At 41.7% G+C, this 21509-nt stretch overlaps 1 protein-coding gene across 10 annotated transcripts in view; it reads right to left on the bottom strand.

Moving 5' to 3' along the window:
• Positions 1-21509, bottom strand: part of STX8 (syntaxin 8) — a 206833-nt gene that overhangs the window by 184858 nt on the left and 466 nt on the right. For 5 of the 10 annotated variants that reach the window (XM_061391045.1, XM_061391048.1, XM_061391047.1 and 2 more), the window contains exons 2-3: positions 11827-11926; positions 3451-3545 (exon numbers count right to left, since the gene is read on the bottom strand). The exons of 1 other annotated variant lie outside the window; for it this stretch is intronic. In XM_061391045.1, the coding sequence (XP_061247029.1) occupies positions 3451-3545; positions 11827-11926 (195 nt within the window). Of the gene's footprint in view, positions 1-3450; positions 3546-11826; positions 11927-17335; positions 17441-17522; positions 17592-21509 lie in introns of those variants that run through there. 4 more of the 10 variants (XM_061391050.1, XM_061391051.1, XM_061391053.1 and 1 more) reach the window with 3 other exon arrangements.

Genomic DNA, 21509 nt, shown 5'->3' on the forward strand with positions numbered 1-21509 from the left:
TTTAATTGTTTGGAAGGCATTTTCATAGGACTTATCTTTCTGGCAACTCCTAGTGTTCCTTGGAAAACTTCACGAATGCAGAGAGGCATAAATTTCTTAAGTCAGGTACCAGAAACTCTCGACTGCCCGACACAGTAAGGAAATGTGGTTTCCAAATATTCACATTAAAAAAGTCACCCCACATTAATTATGCCTCAAGAAAAAGGATTAAAAAGTCACTCTCTTGGCGATTTATGGACACACATTTTTCTAAGAATTACAACATCATAAAGTATACCTAATAAACCACAGTGAAGACTGTTTAATCTTTCTGATGATTAAGAAGGGTCTTGAGGATTTGCATTATAAACAAGATTTGTCTTGGCATTACAGCAACACGCCAAGTAATAGGGAATTCTCGCTGAAGACAGGTCATGTGACGGTGGACTGTATTCTATCACTAAAGTAGAATTCAGCTTTTAAACAACTGGCTTTGGGTCCAGACAGCCCTGCATTGGAATCTTGGCTTTCCATTTCTCAGCGGCGGGGACTTAGGCAAGTTACTTAAGCTCTTAAAGATTCTTCTCCTGGGTGTGAAGAAAATTCCTCTGCTGGAATGCTGAAAGTAAAAGTTATTAATTTACATTAGTGACTTGAGGCACAAGCTGGCCTTGGCCTCAGTACCTTTTTTGTAAAGAAGGGAAAGAACCCACCCAAACAGTCTAATAATACGAGCCTACCAGGCCTGACAAGTTGCTATATGATACATCTTAAATCTGGATGATAACTGCCCTAGAATTATCTCAGATAACCGCCACAGAATTATCTTAAATGTTTGGGAAGAGGAAGGTCAGGGAGAGGGAAGATGTAAGAAACAAGACTAATTAAATAGAGGCCTGAGTAATACAGAAGCTACCTCCTTCTTCCCGTTCTAAGAAACCGTCTCCCTGAAAAATCCAGAGGTTAATGAGCGCCCCCTGGTGGCTCAGATAGTAAAGACTCTGCCTGCAGTGCAGGAGATGCGGGTTGGAAAGGTCCCCTGGAGAAGGAAACAGCAACCTACTCTAGTATTCTTGCCTGGAGAATTCCATGGGCAGATTAGCCTGGCGGACTACAGTCCATGGGGTCGCTAAGAGTGGGACAGGACTGAGTGACTAACACTTTCACTTTCCCATAGGGCGATTCTCTAAATTCCATCCCTAGCTGTGGTTGCCGTTCCAGTAGAAAGAGGCTCTATTATTTTATTTAAAAACAAAACAGAATCTTCAAGAAAATTGTTATATTCCAGTTGAGTGCTTGATTTCTCCTAGGAAAGTCTAAATTATTCACATGATGGTCCTTAAATACTTTCATAATATATTTAATAACTCGGTTTGGTGTTTTTATTTTTTTTTTATTTTATTTATTTTTTTTTGGTTTGGTGTTTTTAAATGTCTGGTGCTTAATTCAGCAAACTCTGAGATCGCCACGAAACCAGATGCCACAAGATTTCAAAATGTGGTTAGACTGCAAGCATTTAGAAGAACAAAGTCAATTATTATTGCACCATGCTTGGTACGCCTTATAATTAATAACTAGCAGAAATTATTAATAAAATAATAAATAAAAAAATAAATAAAATAAAATAAAAAAAATAAATAAATAAAAAAATATTAAAAGTTATTAATTTATATCTTCTTGCACCATAGGTTTAGCACATAAATATTATAAGATGTGCTATGTCTGGGGGTTTCCCAGGTGGCACTAGTGGTAAAGAATCTACCTGCAATCCAAGAGATATCAGAGACACAGGTTCGATCCCTGAGTTGGAAGATCCCCTGGAGGAGAGCATGGCAACCCACTCCAGTATTCTTGCCTGGAGAATTCCCATAGACAGAGGAGCCTGGTGAGCTACAGTTCACAGGGTTGCACAGATTTGGACACAACTGAAGCGACTTAGCACACACGCACACATTATAAGATGAGTAATAATCAGTTACCTATTAGCAAATACAGTTATTAATATTAAATCAGGAAACAATATTTAGCTATGTTTGTAATATACAATTTAGGTAATACTAAAATGAGTTTGCACACCTCGAGCCCATGTGCAGACTTCCAAGCACTCGGTAGAGAAAACAGCTCTGCTAACTTGAGGTCAATATATTAAAACTTGTGGATTTTGATAAAATAAAAATTCCTTACATAATAAACTAATTGGGCAGTAACAAACCATACCAGACGGAGGGTAAAGTTACAAACTGAACATATCAGAATGCCCTAATTGTGTTAAAAATAAGGCCTCAATTGTTCACTGAAATTAAACTTTTATTTGAAACTTACTGGGTAAATAACTGAATACTAGAAATCATGCAACTATCTAAACCAACCTCTCTGGTGACATATAAGGATGATACTTGGAGAAAATACATTTTCACAACATCTTCTATTGTTTTATCTAAAAAGCTACATTTTCACCATGCTTAAAATTCGGCAGTAACAATCCATTTCCTGAGATACCAAAGTCTGGGTTTTTGGTATGAACCATGGATAAAGGAAAGGGATGGTAAGAGAGGCCCAGTTTGAGGTCAGTTGTAAACTCAGATTTAAGGGATTAGTTTTATATAACAGATCACATATATTTTCCCAAATTGATCAGATCATGAATTTCTTAAAAAAAAAAAGATTTTAATAGTTGACATCGTTGGTAGGAAGTAGAGGTGATGTCACAACTGACTTCACACAGGTGCCTCCTATGAGTGAAGTGAGTGAGTGAAGTCGCTCAGTCGTGTCCAACTCTTTGCGACCCCATGGACTGTAGCCTACCAGGCTTCTCCGTCCATGGGATTCCCCAGGCAAGAATACTGGAGTGGGTTACCATTTCCTTCTCCAGGGGATCTTCCCAACCCAGGGATCGAATCCAGGTCTCCCGCATTGGAGGCAGATGCTTTTATACCCCACCTAAAAAACCTCCCAAACCCGGGGTACTGTCACTTCAAGAACCATAAGGTGAAGAAGTCACATCTCAATAACCTACATAATCGGGGAGGAAAAAAGTACGGTTTCTACTGGTACGGGTCTCTTGGAAGAGAAAAGGAATTGTTCAAAACTCTGGGAACTGCATTGAGCAGAATCATGGCTCAAGAGCATCATCGAAGTTCTGCTGCTGGACTGCTTTCACTGCAGTCTAGACAGGTAGCAACGCGGGGCTCGGTGTAAACACAGCGCTAACAGAAAACATGAGCTGCCTGCACGGTCAAGGTTACACCCAACTAAGTAAGCTCTTGCTGTGCGTCTTGCTTCGCCAGCATATTCACTGTAAAACATATAACGGACCCTTAAAATAGAAATCGAGATTATAGGCAATATTTTGGAAACCAGGTCTTCCTCAAGCTGTGGAAAAAATCTGGGTGGCCCAGATTCCTTCCTTTCTTAAAATAAGACTGCTTGTCCTCCCACTCTAGCAAGAGGTGGAAATGTTTACATGGATACATCTGATGTGTTGCCACAGCTCTTAGCAATAAGTCCTTCAAAAGGGCGATCTTTTCCTTCAGTTTCTGCAACAAAGCTCTGATTGTCACGGTAAGCTGAAAAGAAAAGAACACAGCCTAAGTATGCTAGTCCAGAGGTGTGGAATCTCCTAAAAATATCATGTAAATGCTGCTTTACAAACTGATTCCATCAGGGGAAGACTGGAAGAGACATCAAGCCTCCCAATGATAACCTCAAGATTGTATGGAATCTTAATGGTTGCCTGGGCCAGCCACCCATCTAACACTTATACCCAATCCTAATACCTGACCAGGTGGTAAGTCGGTCGGTCCATCTATGAACCCTGACTTTGCTCTCACAGTCAGCTGAATTCTGGCCCTTGAACATCTACCTTCTGATCCTATTTGTCTATCAGGAGCCACATAGGAAATTGCATGTACCTCATCTTTGTTCACCAGCAAAAACCCCACAGTTCCCTCACCCACACTGCAAAGAGCAAGATGTCAAGTCCCATGGCCATCCTGGACAGTCTTCCCTAAACACACTGGTATCCTTACAACCCATTCAAAGTTTTATAGCAGCGTGGCCTTTCTTTAAAGAGGAATGTTAACCACATATGACTCTTTTTTCCAGGAGTGTGTAAATTTTCTCTAATTTACAAACCCAGAGTCAAGTTTTATTTGTGACTCTAAGTGCTGCCTTAAAGGATGGTAGAGAGCCTCTCAGGAATTTAAAAATATGAAAAATAAAATCAACCCTGTAAAATAAACACAGTCAACCATGGATATAATTGGAGGTATGTTTAGAAAGACAAGACTGTCCCAAGTTTCATTTGCTACCTTGTTAAAAGGAACGCTTATACAACTGCAGTGAGGCAGGGGCTCTCTCCTTAGATTAGTGGGGGTCACACAAGGAAAACACAGCAGAACAGCAGAGGCTGGCCAAGCACGACATGCATCAAGCAACCCTCAAAGGTGTCAGCAGCCAAGAAAAACCTAACCGTAACTGTTCTAATACCTCTGGGAACCACAGAAAAACCACCCACAACGTCTATGGGGAAACACCAAGGAAGGCAGATCTTTCCTCATTCAAGAAATAAAGAGCAAAACAGACAAACAAAAGAATAATGAACACACACACACACACACACACCAGGTCTAAGAGTCTAAAAAATTAAAGATCAAAAGCATTTAACAGATGAAAAAGAATGTAGTCATTAAAAAGTATGAATGACATCTAAATTTGTTAACACAGAAAGATATCCATCGTAATTTATTAAAAGAAAAAGAAATCAAGTCATAAAATGCAATGTCACTCACAGAGAGAAAAAAAACAACCCAGGAACTAAAGACATCAAAACATCAAGGGTGGTTATCTCTAAGTAGCAGGATTTCTTAATATTTTATAAGAAAACTATTATTTTCAGGAAAAAAAATTCTGTTATGAGAATTTAACAGAAGCTTTCCAAAGCACAGAAAAGGATGAAAGCCTAATTCATACTTTAGGCTAACACAACATTGGTAACGAACACTGACAGGAGATAAGAGAAAAAAAATAAGCCACTTGCCAATCTCCCCCAAGGATTATAAATGTAAAGCCTTTAAAAAATATTAGCAAAGCAAATTCAGAATTACATTAAAAATGACAGCATGCCATCACCAAGCAGAATTTATCTGAGCAATTTAAAAATACTTTGATGTTAGAAGATCTAATAATACAGCTAATAGTATTAATAACTAAAGTTATGAGTGGTATTAACAACTAAAAATAGAATAAACATATGATTAATACAACACAGGGGAAATTAATTAAAAACATGACAAAAACAAGGAAAGAAAACTCAGAATGGGTCAGTGCTGGCCTTAACGGCAATATTATTTAACTTTGGTCTAGAGTTCTAACCAATGCAATACGACAAGTTAAAAGAAATACATAAGGGCTGGAAAGAAGGAAATGAAATTATCATTATTTGCAGGTTAAAAATAGTCTATTTGGCAAAGTTAAGAGGATCAACTGAACAACGAATAGAAAAAGGTAAAGAATTCATGGTGGTGATCAATCACAAAATGAAAAAATCCAGGGCATTCCTAAATTCAGGTAGGAAGAACTCTTCTAAAAATTATTTTTAAACATCATTAACAATATCAACAAAATCTGAAACATATCTAGCACAGTGTCTGGCCTATAGTAATTGCAGGAAATACTGCTGAAGGAATGAGTGAAGGGAAAGAATCAATACTGCAAAAATGTAAATGCTCCCCAATTTAATCTATAAATATACTACACATCAATCCAAAATCCCGTGTGCAGTGCTTTTATTAGAGCTGCTGCTGCTGCTGCTAAGTCACTTCAGTCGTGTCCAACTCTTTGCGACCCCATAGACAGCAGCCCACCAGGCTCCCCCATCCCTGGGATTCTCAAGGCAAGAACACTGGAGTGGGTTGCCATTTCCTTCTCCAATGCATGAAAGGGAAAAGTCAAAGTGAAGTCGCTCAGTTGTGTCCGACTCTTAGTGACCCCACGGACTGCAGCCTACCAGGCTCCTTCGTCCATGGAATTTTCCAGGCAAGAGTAATGGAGTGGGTTGCCATTGCCTTCTCTGAGAGGAGGTGGTAAATGAGGCACAGCACAAAATTCTTTTTAATAAAGCTATGCAGGGCTTCCCTGGTGGCTCAGTGGTGAAGTCTGTCTGCCAGTGCAGGAGACACGGGTTTGATTCCTGATCCGGGCCGATCCCACATGCCGTACATCGAACAACAAAGCCTGTGCACCGCAACTGTTGAGCCTGTGCTCTAGAGCCTGGGAGCTGCAACTCCTAGAGCGCCCTAGAGCCTGTGCCCCACAACAAGAGAAGCCACTGAAATGAGATGCCCACCTGCCAAAACTAGAGAGTAGCCCCCACTCTTCACAACTAGAGAAAAGCCTGTGTAGCAATGAAGACCTAGCACAGCACCCCCCCTCTCCAAGTAAACTACGTAAAGCTATGCAAAACTGCTGTTAGAGGAGGATAAATGAAGGGAAATATAGAAAGATCCGGACAAGGCAATGGCACCCCACTCCAGTACTCCTGCCTGGAAAATCCCATGGATGGAGGAGCCTGGTAGGCTCCAGTCCATGGGGTCGCTAAGAGTCAGACACAACTGAGTGACTTCACTTTCACTTTTCACTTTCATGCACTGGAGAAGGAAATGGCAACCCACTCCAGTGTTCTTGCCTGGAGAATCCCAGGGACGGGGAAGCCTGGTGGGCTGCCATCTATGGGGTCGCACAGAGTCGGACACGACTGAAGCGACTTAGCAGCAGCAGCAGCAGCAGCATAGAAAAATCAAGGATATGTGTTACAAAGGTGGCCTTAAACAATCAGATGTTACATCTTTATTAAAAAAACTACAAGAGTGTGATGCTAGCAGTTACCAATGGCTTCATTAGTGCAAAAGAACAGAATGTCCATAAACAGTGCAGCTGTGAAAAAATTCAGTGAATGAAATAGGAAATATTTCATACTTCGGTGGGGATTAATAATTAAGCAAATGGGAAAAAATTATAATACACAAAACAAATTTCAAATATTGTAAAGATTTCTGTGTTCTAAAAAATATTTAAAAAAAAAAAAGAGGAGGAAAGTTTAAAGAAAATTTAGGTAATTAGACAAAGTATTTCTGTTAATATAATCCCTGAGTATGAAAAGTCTTTCTAACTATTACTCCCCTTCTCCTATAAGAAAAGGCCATGAATAAAAACAGTGATAATTTCAAGTAAAATTTAAAAACAAGTATGTATATTTTTTAAAAAGTCATTTATAAAATCAAAATCCAAATTAATAGAAAAAATATTTGTATCAAATGTGCCAAATCAAAGCTTAATCCAAGCTTAGTTAACAAATAGGTAAGAAACACTTGGAAATTAAGAAATAATAAGCTAGGTTAAGAACATGTATAGGAATGTAACAGGCAATTCATAAAGGAAGAAATACAAACATCCAAAAAATATATGAAAAGATGCTCAATGGCATAAGTAACTTTTAAAATGTATATTAAACTATTGTATACTTAACAGAGAAAGATTTTTTTTAAAGTTTATCAGAATTGGTATAGACATGTGTATCTGAGACATTTTTAAAATGCTTAAAATTTTATATAACCTAAATCCAGAAAGCCTATATTGAGGAATTTAATCTAACCTGGGCAATATTCAGCCACATGGAAAACTCATTTTTATAATTCAGTTCAGTCGCTCAGTCATGTCTGACTCTTTGCGACCTCATGGACTGCAGCACACCAGGCTTCCCTGTCCATCACCAACTCCCAGATCCTACTCAAACTCATGTCCATTGAGTCAGTGATGCCATCCAACCATTTCATCCTCTGTTGTCCCCTTCTCCTCCCGCCTTCAATCTTTCCCAGCATCAGGGTCTTTTCCAATGAGTCTATTCTTTGCATCAGGTGGCCAAAGTATTGGAGTTTCAGCTTCAACATCAGTTCTTCCAATGAATTCAGGACTGATATCCTTTAGGATTGACTGGTTGGATCTCCTTGCAGTCCAAGGGACTCTCAAGAGTCTTCTCCAACACCACAGTTCAAAAGCATCAATTCTTTGGCACTCCGTTTTCTTTATAGTCCAACTCTCACATTCATACATGACCACTGGAAAAACCACAGCTTTGACTAGACGGACCTTTGTTGGCAAAGTAATGTCTCTGCTTTTCAATATGCTATCCAGATTGGTCATAACTTTCCTTCCAAGGAGCAAGTGTCTTTTAATTTGATGGCTGCAATCACCATCTGCAGTGATTCTGGAGCCCAAAAAAATAAAGTCTCTCACAGTTTCCATTTGCCCATCTATTTGCCATGAAGTGATGGGACCAAATGCCATGATCTTAGTTTTATGAATGTTGAGTTTCAAGCCAACTTATTCACTCTCTTCTTTCAATTTCATCATGAGACTCTTTAGTTCTTTTTTGCTTTCTGCCATAAGGGTGGTGTCACCTGTGTATCTGAGGTTATTGATATTTGATATTTCTCCCGGCAATCTTGATTCCAGCTTGTGCTTCATCTAGCCCTTGCTGCTGCTGCTGCTAAGTCGCTTCAGTCGTGTCTGACTCTGTGCGACCCCAGAGACGGCAGCGCAGCAGGCTCCCCCGTCCCTGGGATTCTCCAGGCAAGAACACTAGAGTGGGTTGTCATTTCCTTCTCCAATGCATGAAAGTGAAAAGTGAAAATGAAGTCGCTCAGTCGTGTCCGACCCTCAGCGACCCCATGGACCGCAGCCTACCAGGCTCCTCTGTCCATGGGATTTTCCAGGCAAGAGTACTGGAGTGGGATGCCAGTGCCTTCTCCCATCCAGCCCTTAGTCAAATGATTTATTGGGCTTCCCAGGTGGTGCTAGTGGTAAAGAATCCGCCTGCCAATTCAGGAGACATAAGAGATGCGGAATAGATCCCTGGGTTGGGAAGATCCCCTGGAGAAGGGCATGGCAACCCACTCCAGTATTCACGCTTGGAGAATCCCACGGACAGAGGAACCTGGTGGGCTATAGTCCATAGGGTCATACAGAGTCAGACACGACTGAAGTGACTTAGCAGAATGGTTTATCATCAGAAGATGATACTGGTTGAATGGATCAGGGATCTAAATGTAAAAAATGAAACCATGAATTTGCTAGAAGAAATCAGGAACAAATTCCTTTATAACCTACAAGTAGCAAAAGCTATAAGTGAAAATGCAGAGGCAATTAAAAACTGATAGTCAACTTAATAAAAAAAAAAAAAAAAACTAAAACTTTCATATGATGAAGCTACCATGGCAAAGTCAAGCAACAAATGATAAAGGAGAGGAAATAATTACAATATATCAGAAAGAGCTAATCTCCCTAATACATAAGAGCTCTTAAAAATAAAAAAAAAAAAACAACAATAATCCAATGTAAAAAAATGGGCAAAAGATAGGGAATTAATTTACAGAATATATATATATATATATATATATAGTGCTTATGAATGTGAAAACATACTTCACTTCATATCATGAAAAACGCAAATTTAAAACCACACTGGAAGGTGAAGGAGATTAACAGGTACAAACTTTCAGTTACAAAGTAAGGAAGTCAAGGGAACATAATGTACAGCATAGGGAATATAGTCAGTAATATAATAATTTCATATGGTAAGATGGTAACTAGACTTATCTGGTAATCACACTATAATGTACAAAAATATCAAATCCCTATGCTGCATACTTAAAACCAATATAATATTATAATTCAATTATGCCTCCATTTAAAAAATGAATAAAATAGAATTACACTAAAATATTTTATCTCACCTAGGTTGGCAAAAAATTCAGGAAATTGACAACACCCTCTGCTGGCCAACCTGGGAAGCCAAAGGTGACAACCCCTGTGGAGGGTAATTTGGCAACAGATTAAAAAAAAAAGAAATCACAAATGCCCTGGTTCTGAGAATTCACTCTTAAAAGAATCTCCAAAAAAAAAAAAAATCACAAAGTTATGTATTGCAGCATTATTCTTAAGAGCAAAATACAGGAAGCGATCTAAATGCCTATTCTTAGGAGACAGGTTAATGAACTACAGTACACACAATAGGGGTTTCCTTGGTGGTTCAGTGGGAAAGAATCTGCTGCCAATGCAGGAGACTTGGGTTAGATCTCTGGGTCGGAAAGGTCTCCTGGAGTAGGAAATGGCAACCCACTCTAGTATTCTTGCCTGGGAAATCCCATGGACAGAGGAGCCTGGTGTGCTGCAGTCCATGGGGAAACAAAGGAATCAGACACAATTTAGCGCTAAACAGCAACACACAAGAGAGCACTACAAAGTCCTGAGAACAACCAAAAAGATCTCAACGAATTAACATTTCTATGATACTGCTGTTAGGTGAAAAGAGCAAGAGACAAAAGAGTAACGCGCGCGCACGCACACACACACACACACCCGGATGCTAATTTCCACAAGTAACACAGGAAGAATAAATGAGAAATTAAGTTAAAAAAGAAAGGATTACTCTAAGAAGAAGTTGAAGAAGGCAAGAAAAAGGGTGGAATGGAGACAAGACTTTGAGTACACCTTTATATATAATATGACTTCTGTACTATATAAATGTTTTACATATTTAAAATTTAAGGGCAGGGAAAAAAGCAAACCCTGAAAATGAGTATCAATAGATACAGAGAAGAGCATAAGATACAGAAAAAAATAATCAATTCTCATATCTTTAAAACAGAATAACCTTAGTATCCTTAGTGGGATATTCTAAATTTTAAAAATAACAATAAAGAGACTCAAACTACACTTAGCATATGTAGTGGTGCTTCTGTAATGATTCTGAAAACTTTTTTGTATAAACTATAAGAGAGACCGGGCTTCCCATGTAGCTCAGCAGGTAAAGAATCCACCTGCAATGCAGGAGACTCTGGTTTGATCCCTGGGTCAGGGAGATCCGCTGGAGAAGGGATAGGCTACCCACTCCAGTATTCTTGAGCTTCCCTGGTGGCTCAGCTGGTAAAGAATCTGCTCACAATGTGGGAGACCTGGGTTCGATCCCTAGGTTGGGAAGATCCCACAGAAAAGGGAAAGGCTACCCACTCCAGTTTTTGTCCTGGAGAATTCCATGGACTATATAGTCCATGGGGTCACAAAGAGTCGGACATGACTGAGTGACTTTCACTCCTAAGAGAGACCAAATGAGCAAGAACATATCAATGCTTGTGGAAACCGGGGTTCTCACTGCAGGAAAAGGAAAACATTAATTTGGAATGGGGAAGTTACAAAGAAACCTGTGATGCTGGATTAGAATCAAAGGAATTGGCATGGACTCAGGATTTGCTCAAAAAAACCTTGCCAAATCCCACCACTGTCTTTTTTACAGCCCGAAAGCAAAGGATGATCATGTTTAAACGTAAAATGTAAAAAAAGAAAAAAGACTATCATCGTTTTGTTGAGAATGGTTACTCAAAGAGGTGAGAACTTGCCTCTTGTTCTGCAGAGCCTGATAGATTTACCACCTGGGGGACAGTGTACCAACTCTGGAACTAGACTATAAAACTGTTAGCAGCTTTTAAGATAAAATAGGAGAAATTAAAGAGATGCCCTGCTTCATTTGGTCTCAGTGATTAAGTTAACAATGAATGGATTGGTTGTAATGTCCATTTGACCTATGGCAACCCACTCCAATATTCTTGCCTGGAGAATTCCATGGACAGAGGGGTCTGGTGGGCCTACAGTGCATGGAGTCACAGAGAGTCAGACACGACTGAGTGACTGACACACACAGGTTGTTACACATACAGCCTCTGAAAGGGGAGAGTTTTCAGACCTCACAGCTCAAACAAATCCTCTGAAGGGCCCAGTCTCTCCTGGCCTTACCTTGGTTGTATTTTCACCATTTCTTTCATACTGATTTCGCTGCTGAATTTTCTCGGCAATCTCTTGTGCAATTTGGCAGGTAGAATCGTAGGTGGAGAACCTGCATCAGAGTCATAAAGGGACAGACATGTTGAAAGTTCCTTAAAGGAAATGTCAGCGTAATCTAAAGTTGCAGTGTGTAATTCTAGTCATGACAGTGAACAGGCAGGGAGGATGATAAGAGGGGCAGTGAAGGCGTACACGCGGTGAATGGTAACTCACTATGGGATGGGTTCGGTCTCCACTCTTCCTTTGTAATAACTCACTCCACCCACACAAGAACACTGGGAGCTGGGTCCCCATCCCCAGCATATACTTGAGAAAAATCAGGCACAGGGAGGTAGAGCCACTTGCCCAATGGGCTCCTCCAGCAGCAAACCCCGGCTGCCTGGCCTCTGTGCTGGAGCCTGTCTGTGCTCCTAACCACTGTGCTCTCTGACTGCTGATAAAGCATCCCAATGCATTCATTTACAAAACGTTCAGCAAAGATTTCTGGAGAGCTCAGCACTGCTCCAGGCATGGGAGAATACAGCAAACAATGAACTCAAGAGACCTCACAGAGACTGAGACAGAACTGTGCTTGAGTATCTCCTGTGGAGGTACAGGTCAGCAGTGGACTGCCGCAGGGCAGAGGCTCTGGGTGCAGCAGAGCTGGGTATGGCATAAGCCCTATTGGAGGAGGTCACCATTAAACCCAACATAGAGCTGCCAGAACTTACACAGGACTAGGGAAATAGACTCTTGGAGGGCACAAACAGAACCTTGTATGCACCAGGAACCAGGAGAAAGGAGCAGTGACCCCACAAGAGACTGACCCAGACTTTCCCAGGAGTCTCCGGTGGAGGCGTGGGTCGGCCAGCTGCAGGGTTGGGGGCACTGAGTGTAGCACTGCATGCATGGGACCTTTTGAAGGAGGTCGCCATTATCTTCAGTAACCTCCACCATAGTATGGCCCCAGGTAAAGAACAGGGAGGGAACACAGCTTCACCCATCAACAGAAAATTGGATTAAAGATTTACTGAGCATGGTCCCACGATCAGAACAAGACCCAGTTTCCCCCTCAGTCAGTCTCTCCCATTAGGAAGCTTCCATCAGCCTCTTATCCTCCATCAGATGGCAGACAAACTGAAAACCACAAAAAAACAGAAAACTAACCAATCTGATCACATGGACCACAGCCTCGTCTAACTCAATGAAATTATGAGCCATGCCATACAGGGCCACCCAAGATGGACAACGGGTCATGGTGGAGAGTTCTGACAAAATGTGGTCCACTGGAGAAGGAAATGGCAAACCACTTCAGTATTCTTGCCTTGAGAACTCCATGAACAGTATGAAACGGCAAAAAGATAGGACACCGAAAGATGAACTCCCCAGGTCGGTAGGTGCCCAATATGCTACTGGAGATCAGTGGAGAAATAACTCCAAAAAGAATGAAAAGACAGAGCCAAAGCAAAAACAACACCCAATTGTGGATGTGACTGGTGATAGCAGTAAAGTCCAATGCTGTAAAGAGCAATATTATATAGGAACCTGGAATGTTGGGTCCATGAATCAAGGCAAACAGGAGATGGCAAGAGTGAACGTTGACATTTTAGGAATCAGTGAACTAAAATGGACTAGAATGGGTGAATTTAACTCAGATGAACATTTTATCTACTACTGTGGGCAAGAATCCCTTAGAAGAAATGGAGTAGCCATCATAGTCAACAAGAGTCCAAAATGCAGTACTTGGATGCAATCTCAAAAATGACAGAATGATCTCTGTTCATTTCCAAGGCAAACCATTCAATATCATGGTGATCCAAGTCTATGCCCTGACCAGTTATGCTGAAGAAGCTGAAGTTGAATGGTTCTATGAAGACCTACAAGATCTTCTAGAACTAACAACCAAAAAAAATGTCCTTTTCATTACAGGGGACTGGAATGCAAAAGTAGGAAGTCAAGAAACACCTGGAGTAACAGGCAAATTTGGCCTTGGAGTACGGAATAAAGCAGGGCAAAGGCTAATAGAGTTCTGTCAAGAGAATGCACTGGTCATAGCAAACACCCTCTTCCAACAACACAAGAGAAGTCTCTACACATGGACATCACCAGATGGTCAATGCTGAAATAAGACTGATTATATTCTTTGCAGCCAAAGATGGAGAAGCTCTATACAGTCAGCAGAAAAAAGACCAGGAGCTGACTGTGGCTCAGATCATGAACTCCTTATTGCCAAATTCAGACTTAAATTGAAGAAAGTAGGGAAAACCAGTCGGAGAAGGCAACAGCATCCCACTCCAGTTCTCTTGCCTGGAAAATCCCATGGACGGAGGAGCCTGGTAGGCTGCAGTCCATGGGGTCGCTAGGAGTTGGACACGACTAAGCCACTTCACTTTCACTTTCATGCATTGGAGAAGGAAATGGCAACCCACTCCAGTGTTCTTGCCTGGAGAATCCCAGGGACGGGGGAACCTGGGGGGCTGCTGTCTATGGGGTCGCACAGAGTCGGACATGACTGAAGTGACTTAGCAGCAGCAGCAGCAGCAGCAGCAGCAGGGAAAACCAGTAGACCATTCAGGTATGACCTAAATCAAATCCCTTACAATTATACAGTGGAAGTGACAAATAGATTCAAGGGATTAGATCTGATAGACAGAGTGCCTGATGAACTATGGATGGAGGTTCGTGACATTGTACAGGAGACAGGGAACAAGACCATCCCCAAGAAAGAGAAATGCAAAAAAGCAAAATGGCTGTCTGAAGAGGCCTTAGAAATACCTGTGAAACAAAGAGAAGTGAAAAGCAAAGGAGAAAAGGAAAGATATAATACCCATTTGAATGCAGAGTTCCAATGAATAGCAAGGAGAAATAAGAAAGCCTTCCTCAGTGATGAGTGCCAAGAAACAGAGGAAAACAATAGAATGGGAAAGACTAGAGATCTCTTCAAGAAAATTAGAGATACCAAGGGAACATTTCATGCAAAGATGAGCACAATAAAGGACAGAAATAGTATGCACCTAACAGAAGCAGAAGATATTAAGGAGAGGTGGCAAAAATACACAGAAGAACTGTACAAAAAAGATCTTCATCACCTAGATAATCACGATGGTGTGATCACTCACCTAGAGCCAGACATCCTGGAATGTGAAGTCAAGTGGGCCTTAGGAAGCATCACTACAAACAAAGCTAGTGGAGGTGATGGAATTCCAGCTGAGCTATTTCAAATCCTAAAAGATGATGCTGTGAAAGTGCTACACTCAATATGTCAGCAAATTTGGAAAACTCAGCAGTGGCCACAGGACTGGAAAAGGTCAGTTTTCATTCCAATCCCAAAGAATGCTCAAACTACTGCATAATTGCACTCTTCTCACACGCTAGTAATGTTCAAAATTCTCCAATCCAGGCTTCAACAGTACATGAACTGTGAACTTCCAGATGTTCAAGCTGGATTTAGAAAAGGCAGAGGAACCAGAGATCAAATTGCCAACATCCGTTGGATTATCGAAAAAGCAAGAGAGTTCCAGAAAAACATCTGCTTCTCTTTATTGACTGTGTAGATCACCACAAACTGTGGAAAATTCTGAAAGAGATGGGAATACCAGACCTGCCTCTAGAGAGATCTGTATGCAGGTCAGGAAGCAACAGTTAGAACTGGACATGGAACAACAGACTGGTTCCAAATAGGAAAAGGAGTACGTCAAGGCTGTATATTGTCACCCTGCTTATTTAACTTATATGCAGAGTACATCACGAGAAACGCTGGGCTGGATGAAGCACAAACTGGAATCAAGATTGCCGAGAGAAATATCAAATATCAATAACCTCAGATATGCAGATGATACCCACCCTTATGGCAGAAAGCAAAGAAGAACTAAAAAGTCTCTTGATGAAAGTGAAAGAGGAGAGTGAACAAGTTGGCTTAAAACTCAACATTCAGAAAACTAAGATCATGGCATTTGGTCCCATCACTTTATGGCAAATAGATGGGGAAATAATGGAAACAGTGAGAGACTTTATTTTGGGGGATTCCAAAATCACTGCAGATGAAATTGCAGTGACTGCAATTCATGGTGAATGCAGCCATGAAATTAAAAGACTCCTTGGAAGAAAAGTTATGACCAACCTAGACAGCATATTAAAAAGCAGAGACATTACTTTGCCAACAAAGGTCCTTCTAGTCAAGGCTATGGTTTTTCCAGTAGTCATGTACGGATGTGAGAGTTGGACTAGAAAGAAACCTGAGTGCCGAAGAATTGATGCTTTTAAACTGTGGTGTTGGAGAAGGCTCTTGAGAGTCCCTTGGACAGCAAGGAGATCCAACCAGTCAATCCTAAAGGAAATCAGTCCTGAATATTCATTGGAAGGACTGATGCTGAAGCTGAAGCTCCAATACTTTGGCCACCTGATGCGAAGCACTGACTCAATGGAAAGACCCTGTTGCTGGGAAAGATTGAAGGCAGGAGGAGAAGGGGACGACAGAGGATGAGATGGTTGGATGGCATCACTGACTCAATGGACATGAGTTTGAGTAAACTTCGGGAGTTGGTGATGGACAGGGAAGGCTGGCATGCTGCAGTCTGTGGGGTCACAAAGAGTCAGACATGACTGAGGAAATGGACTGAACTGAAGAAAGAAAATAAGGCAGGATAAAAGGATGGAGAGTGAGAGGCCAGGAGAGCAGCTATTTAGGGAAGAGCCCTACAGAACAACAGGTAACATAATGCTCTGAGGACAAAGGACACACACCCACCTGACACAGGAATTCTCTCGAAACACATCCTGAGCTTCTGTTTGCTATTCAACAGGGGTGAGGGCTTTGAAAGGCTCACAGTGAATGTCTAACAGTCCCTTAATTTTTCCTTTGCTAAGAGCCTTTTCACTTTTTATCTGTTTCAGAAAATATCTAAGTGTGTATAGACATTTCACGTCTTCTAAAGGGTGGAGACTATGAATACATGACAGAAATATTTTCCAGTGCCAATAAACAATATTTAGATCTCCTGTGGAATCTAATGTTCCAATTTTTGTCTGAAAAAAATAAACAAGCCATTTCTTAAAATCTTTGAATCCCCATGTGTCACCTGAACACTGAGGGGACCTAGCAAATGTCTTTCTAAACAAAGAGATAAAAACAATTTCCAGTCCTTTCCCTGAGGAATCTTACTATAGTAATGATAACTATGGCTAACAACTGAGTACCTGATCTGGGTCAGGTTCCATGCTAAGAGCTTTACATTTTAAATTGAATAAGGATCCAGTGAGGCAGTGTAACCTATGGGGCCTTCCTGGAATAGACCCCTACCTCCATGTCTTCTTCTTGTCTATAGAAAAGACATGCCTCTTGTCTATAGAAAAGCTTTAGCCTCTTAGGCCTTCCTTGAGTTCCAAAGAGTAAATTTGGAGAAGAAAGAAAATGCAGAAAGAAAGGAAAACACTCAAGCGAGACAAAATAAGAATAGTTTAGCCATTAAGCAAAGTCAAGGACCTTTACTTCCTCTTCAAGGGTGGTAGAAGAGCCACCTTTTCTGAGCTGTGTCCTTCAAGCTGTCTTGCAGATGCTGAAACCCCCAGCAGGCAGACGATTTTAACCGTCCCCAGCCCCGGCGCCCCCAAGCCTGTAGAACCCAGACCGGTTTTGGAACCACAGGTTGATGATGCTGATTCTTAATTACCTCACCACCACAATCAGAAGAATGTCCACGAGCTGATCACGCGCCCCACAAACTCCTCATCCAGTCTTTAAAAATCTTTCCCTGAAAATGAAAGTGTTAGTGCCTCAGTCCTGCCCGACTCTTTGCGATCCCCTGGCGGGGGCGGGGCAGGGCGGGGAAGGAACTTGCATGTGTTTGGAGCAGTGACTACCAGGACTCCTTGCTTGGCAGCGATAAACGCTGCACTTCCCTTCACCACCGCCAGGGGTCAGTAGATTGGCTTTACTGTCCACTGGTGAGCAAATTGGCTCTGTAACAGGATTAACTTACATATGTACTGTAAGTGAGTGAAGTCGCTCAGTCGTGTCCGACTCTTTGCGACCGCGTGGACTGTAGCCCACCAGGCTCCTCCGTCCATGGGATTCTCCAGGCAAGAATAGTGGAGTGGGTTGCCATTTCCTTCTCCAGGGGATCTTCCCAACCCAGGGATCGAACCCAGCTCTCCCGCATTGCAGGCAGATGCTTTAACCCCTGAGCCACCAGGGAAGCCCATATGTATATGACCAACCTAGATCGCATATTCAAAAGCAGAGACATTACTTTGCCAACAAAGGTTCGTCTAGTCAAGGGTATGGTTTTTCCTGTGGTCATGTATGGATGTGAGAGTTGGACTGTGAAGAAGGCTGAGCGCCGAAGAATTGATGCTTTGAACTGTGGTGTTGGAGAAGACTCTTGAGAGTCCCTTGGACTGCAAGGAGATCCAACCAGTCCATTCTGAAGGAGATTAGCCCTGGGATTTCTTTGGAAGGAATGATGCTAAAGCTGAAACTCCAGTACTTTGGCCACCTCATGCGAAGAGTTGAGTCATTGGAAAAGACTCTGATGCTGGGAGGGATTGGGGGCAGGAGGAGAAGGGGACCACAGAGGATGAGATGGCTGGATGGCATCACTGACTCGATGGACGTGAGTCTCAGTGAACTCCGGGAGTTGGTGATGGACAGGGAGGCCTGGCGTGCTGCGATTCATGGGGTCGCAAAGAGTCGGACACGACTGAGCAACTGATCTGATCTGATATATTCATGTATACCAAAAGTGAGCAGGTGATATGAGCCAATACATAATTAAGGAAACAGGAGGCTGATAAGAAAAATTGGGTGCTGGCCCCGACTTTGCCACATTTCCCCATTTCCCCTCCATGTCATCATCAATGAAAAGAGGTTCTTAGGTCTGGCTCTGTGGTCCCAGACCACATAAATGCAAGTCAATAATAAGGTGTAACACACCTCCTGACAGACGAGGAGTAGAAATAACAAGTGCGTATATCCGGAGTTCAGAAGTGACAGAAATTACTGGCCAAGACACTTGGACCTGATAAGGCTGGGCCAAGAGGTTATACCTTGGGCTGAACCACAAGGTCAAAGCAGGGCTCTCACTCAAGCAAGAGGGAGGAGCACCTTTTAGAGGAGGTGAGAGGCACAGGAAGCAAGCAAAGATGAAAGGAAGGGAAAGAGCCTGGCATGGTCGGTTGAGGGGTGGTCCTGGGTAGGACAGTGAAGAACAAGATGGCAGAAAGGAGTTGAAGATGGTTTCTGCAGAGCCTTGAGTAGCATAATAAGGTTTGAAGGGAATTTGAGAACTGTGGGGTATACTTTTACAGAGAAAGTGAGGCCTTGAAGAGGTTATGTTAAATGCTTATGGCCAAAACCCCAGTTGTCTTGCTCCTAATCCTTGTGTTCTCGCCTGAGCTCTACAAACTGGTTCTGAAGTTCTTCTACACATGTGAATCACTGTCTGGTCTGCAAGTGTTCAGTTGTGCCCAACTCTTTTGTGACCCCATGGGTTGTAGCTTGCCAGGCTCCTCTGTCCATGGGATTTCCCGGCAATAATACTGGAAATAATACTGGGTTGCCCTTTCCTTCTCCAGGGGATCTTCCCACCCAGGGATCCAAGCTGCATCTCTGGCATCGGCTGGCAGATTCTTTACCACTGAGCTACCTTGGAAGCCCCTTCCATCACTGGGGACGTTTTTTAAAGCTTCCTCATACCCCAAGCATTCTGATTGAATTGGCAGGGGGCTTGCCCTAGACGTGAGGCGTTGTAAAGCTCCCCAGGAGATTCCAATCTATAGCACAGCTTGAGAACCACTGGGCAACCTCATGATGGAATCAAGCACACAGGTGCCTAAGGTCCTAGTTTAGAAAAGTAACCTGAACTCCACGTGCACAAATCACTGGGAATGAAAGAAGAGTGGCAGGAGACCAGGAGAAGGCTTCTCCAGCTATTCAACTCCATAACCAGCCACCAACATTTACTTTCTGTAAACCATAAGGCTAAAAAGGATTGGACAACAGCAGAAAAGAAAAAAATAAAAATCGTGGAGATGAGTCAATAATCTGATAGGAGGAATGAAGAAAAAGTAGATGATCAGAGTTTTTTAGGTCTAAGAGACTAAGAGGATGGTGACACCATGACAGAGGCTGAGGAACTGGAATGGAGAGGGAAAAAGTGGCAAAGCTGATTAACTTTTAGCAAAGAGCCTGTTCAGAGACAGTCTCCATGCGATATTTCTATTACACAGTGAGCTTACCATTTGCTTTGATAGGCCATTAAAAGAGTAACAGTCATATTCTACTTCTAAACATGAGTAAAGCATCACTGACATGATTCTCGATAGCAGGAGGGATAAGCTGTAATCAAGTCTGTTTTTCTAGATTTTTCTAAGTCCTATCCCCTACTCCTTTCTGCTCTCCTGATCAGCAGCCCACTTTGCAAGGAAGCTGACTGAGCACAGCAGAGTCCCCCAGTGTTTCACTTTCAACAAACATGAGAAGCTGCTAAGTTAAACTACTTGAGAGTGGCAGGAGAAATTATCCGCACTTTTGCACATTAACCGTGGAAGAGGCCTAGGGGTTTGGGGATAGTTTCCACCCACCTAAATGGATACCCTGGGACCTCTACCTTATTTCTGAGCTGTATTTCCTACCTTATGTGTAAAATGAGGGAATTAGCCTCCATGAAGCGGAGGGCAACTTAGCCATCTGTATCAACAGCCTTAAAGATGTTCATACTCTTGGACCCAGTAGCTCCACTTCTAGGAAGTGGAGTCAAGGAAGTAAGTCAAGGAAGTGAAAGATGGTTCCAAGGGGCAGTCTTCCCAATTAAAAAAAAATAAAAGCAAAAAAACCCTAGTATTTTTTTAAAACATACAAAGGTACAATGATTAAATCACACTCCATCATGGTTATTCACATGATACACTATTAAGCAACATAAAGATTGTGTTTTCGGTGAATATTTGTGATACACAGAATGGCCCTTGTTTCTATAAAATACATTATATACATACATATATTATACAAAGTAATAAATTCATTTAAAAAGTCAACAACAGCAATTATTCCAGATAGAATTAAAGATTTTTTTTTTTTTCCTCTGCAAATATTCAGTATTTTCTAAATTTTTCTATCAGGGTGTTAAAATTAGGTGAAAAAAAAAAATAGTATGGAATTAGTTAAGCCATTGGTCCAGACAATCCAGATCCTAGGCAGATTAACTTTGATCTTGCAAAGTTAATCTATTAATATCCAGACTGTCTGCAACTTAACTATAAACTATGTTAGAAGTACTAATGTGAGACATATTCTCCAAAAAGAACTTTGTAGAGCTAGAGGGTTTTTAATTAGTAAACAAAAAGCTCAAGTAAATATGCTATTGCAGTAGTTTCCTTGGATCGGAATTTATGTCTCTCATCATTCAGTCCTAGGGACTTGACTGTTGAAAAAAAGACTCTTCTCAGCTATTGTTTTACTGCATAAGTTGCTGCTGTAGATACTGAGGTGAGGATATAATACCTTATCAACAACAGGCATAATTTCCTTCCCAGATTCCGGTTAGTTTTCTTTGAAGGGCGCACAAGATCTAGACCCCAGCGTCAACTGGTTACTAACTCGCGGACTCCCGTGAATTCTGAACCTCGGTTTCGCTACCGGCGAAATAAGGAAATTCACC

The sequence above is a fragment of the Bos javanicus genome, chromosome 19 (assembly GCF_032452875.1).
Source record: "Bos javanicus breed banteng chromosome 19, ARS-OSU_banteng_1.0, whole genome shotgun sequence".
In the NCBI taxonomy this organism is placed as follows: domain Eukaryota; kingdom Metazoa; phylum Chordata; class Mammalia; order Artiodactyla; family Bovidae; genus Bos; species Bos javanicus.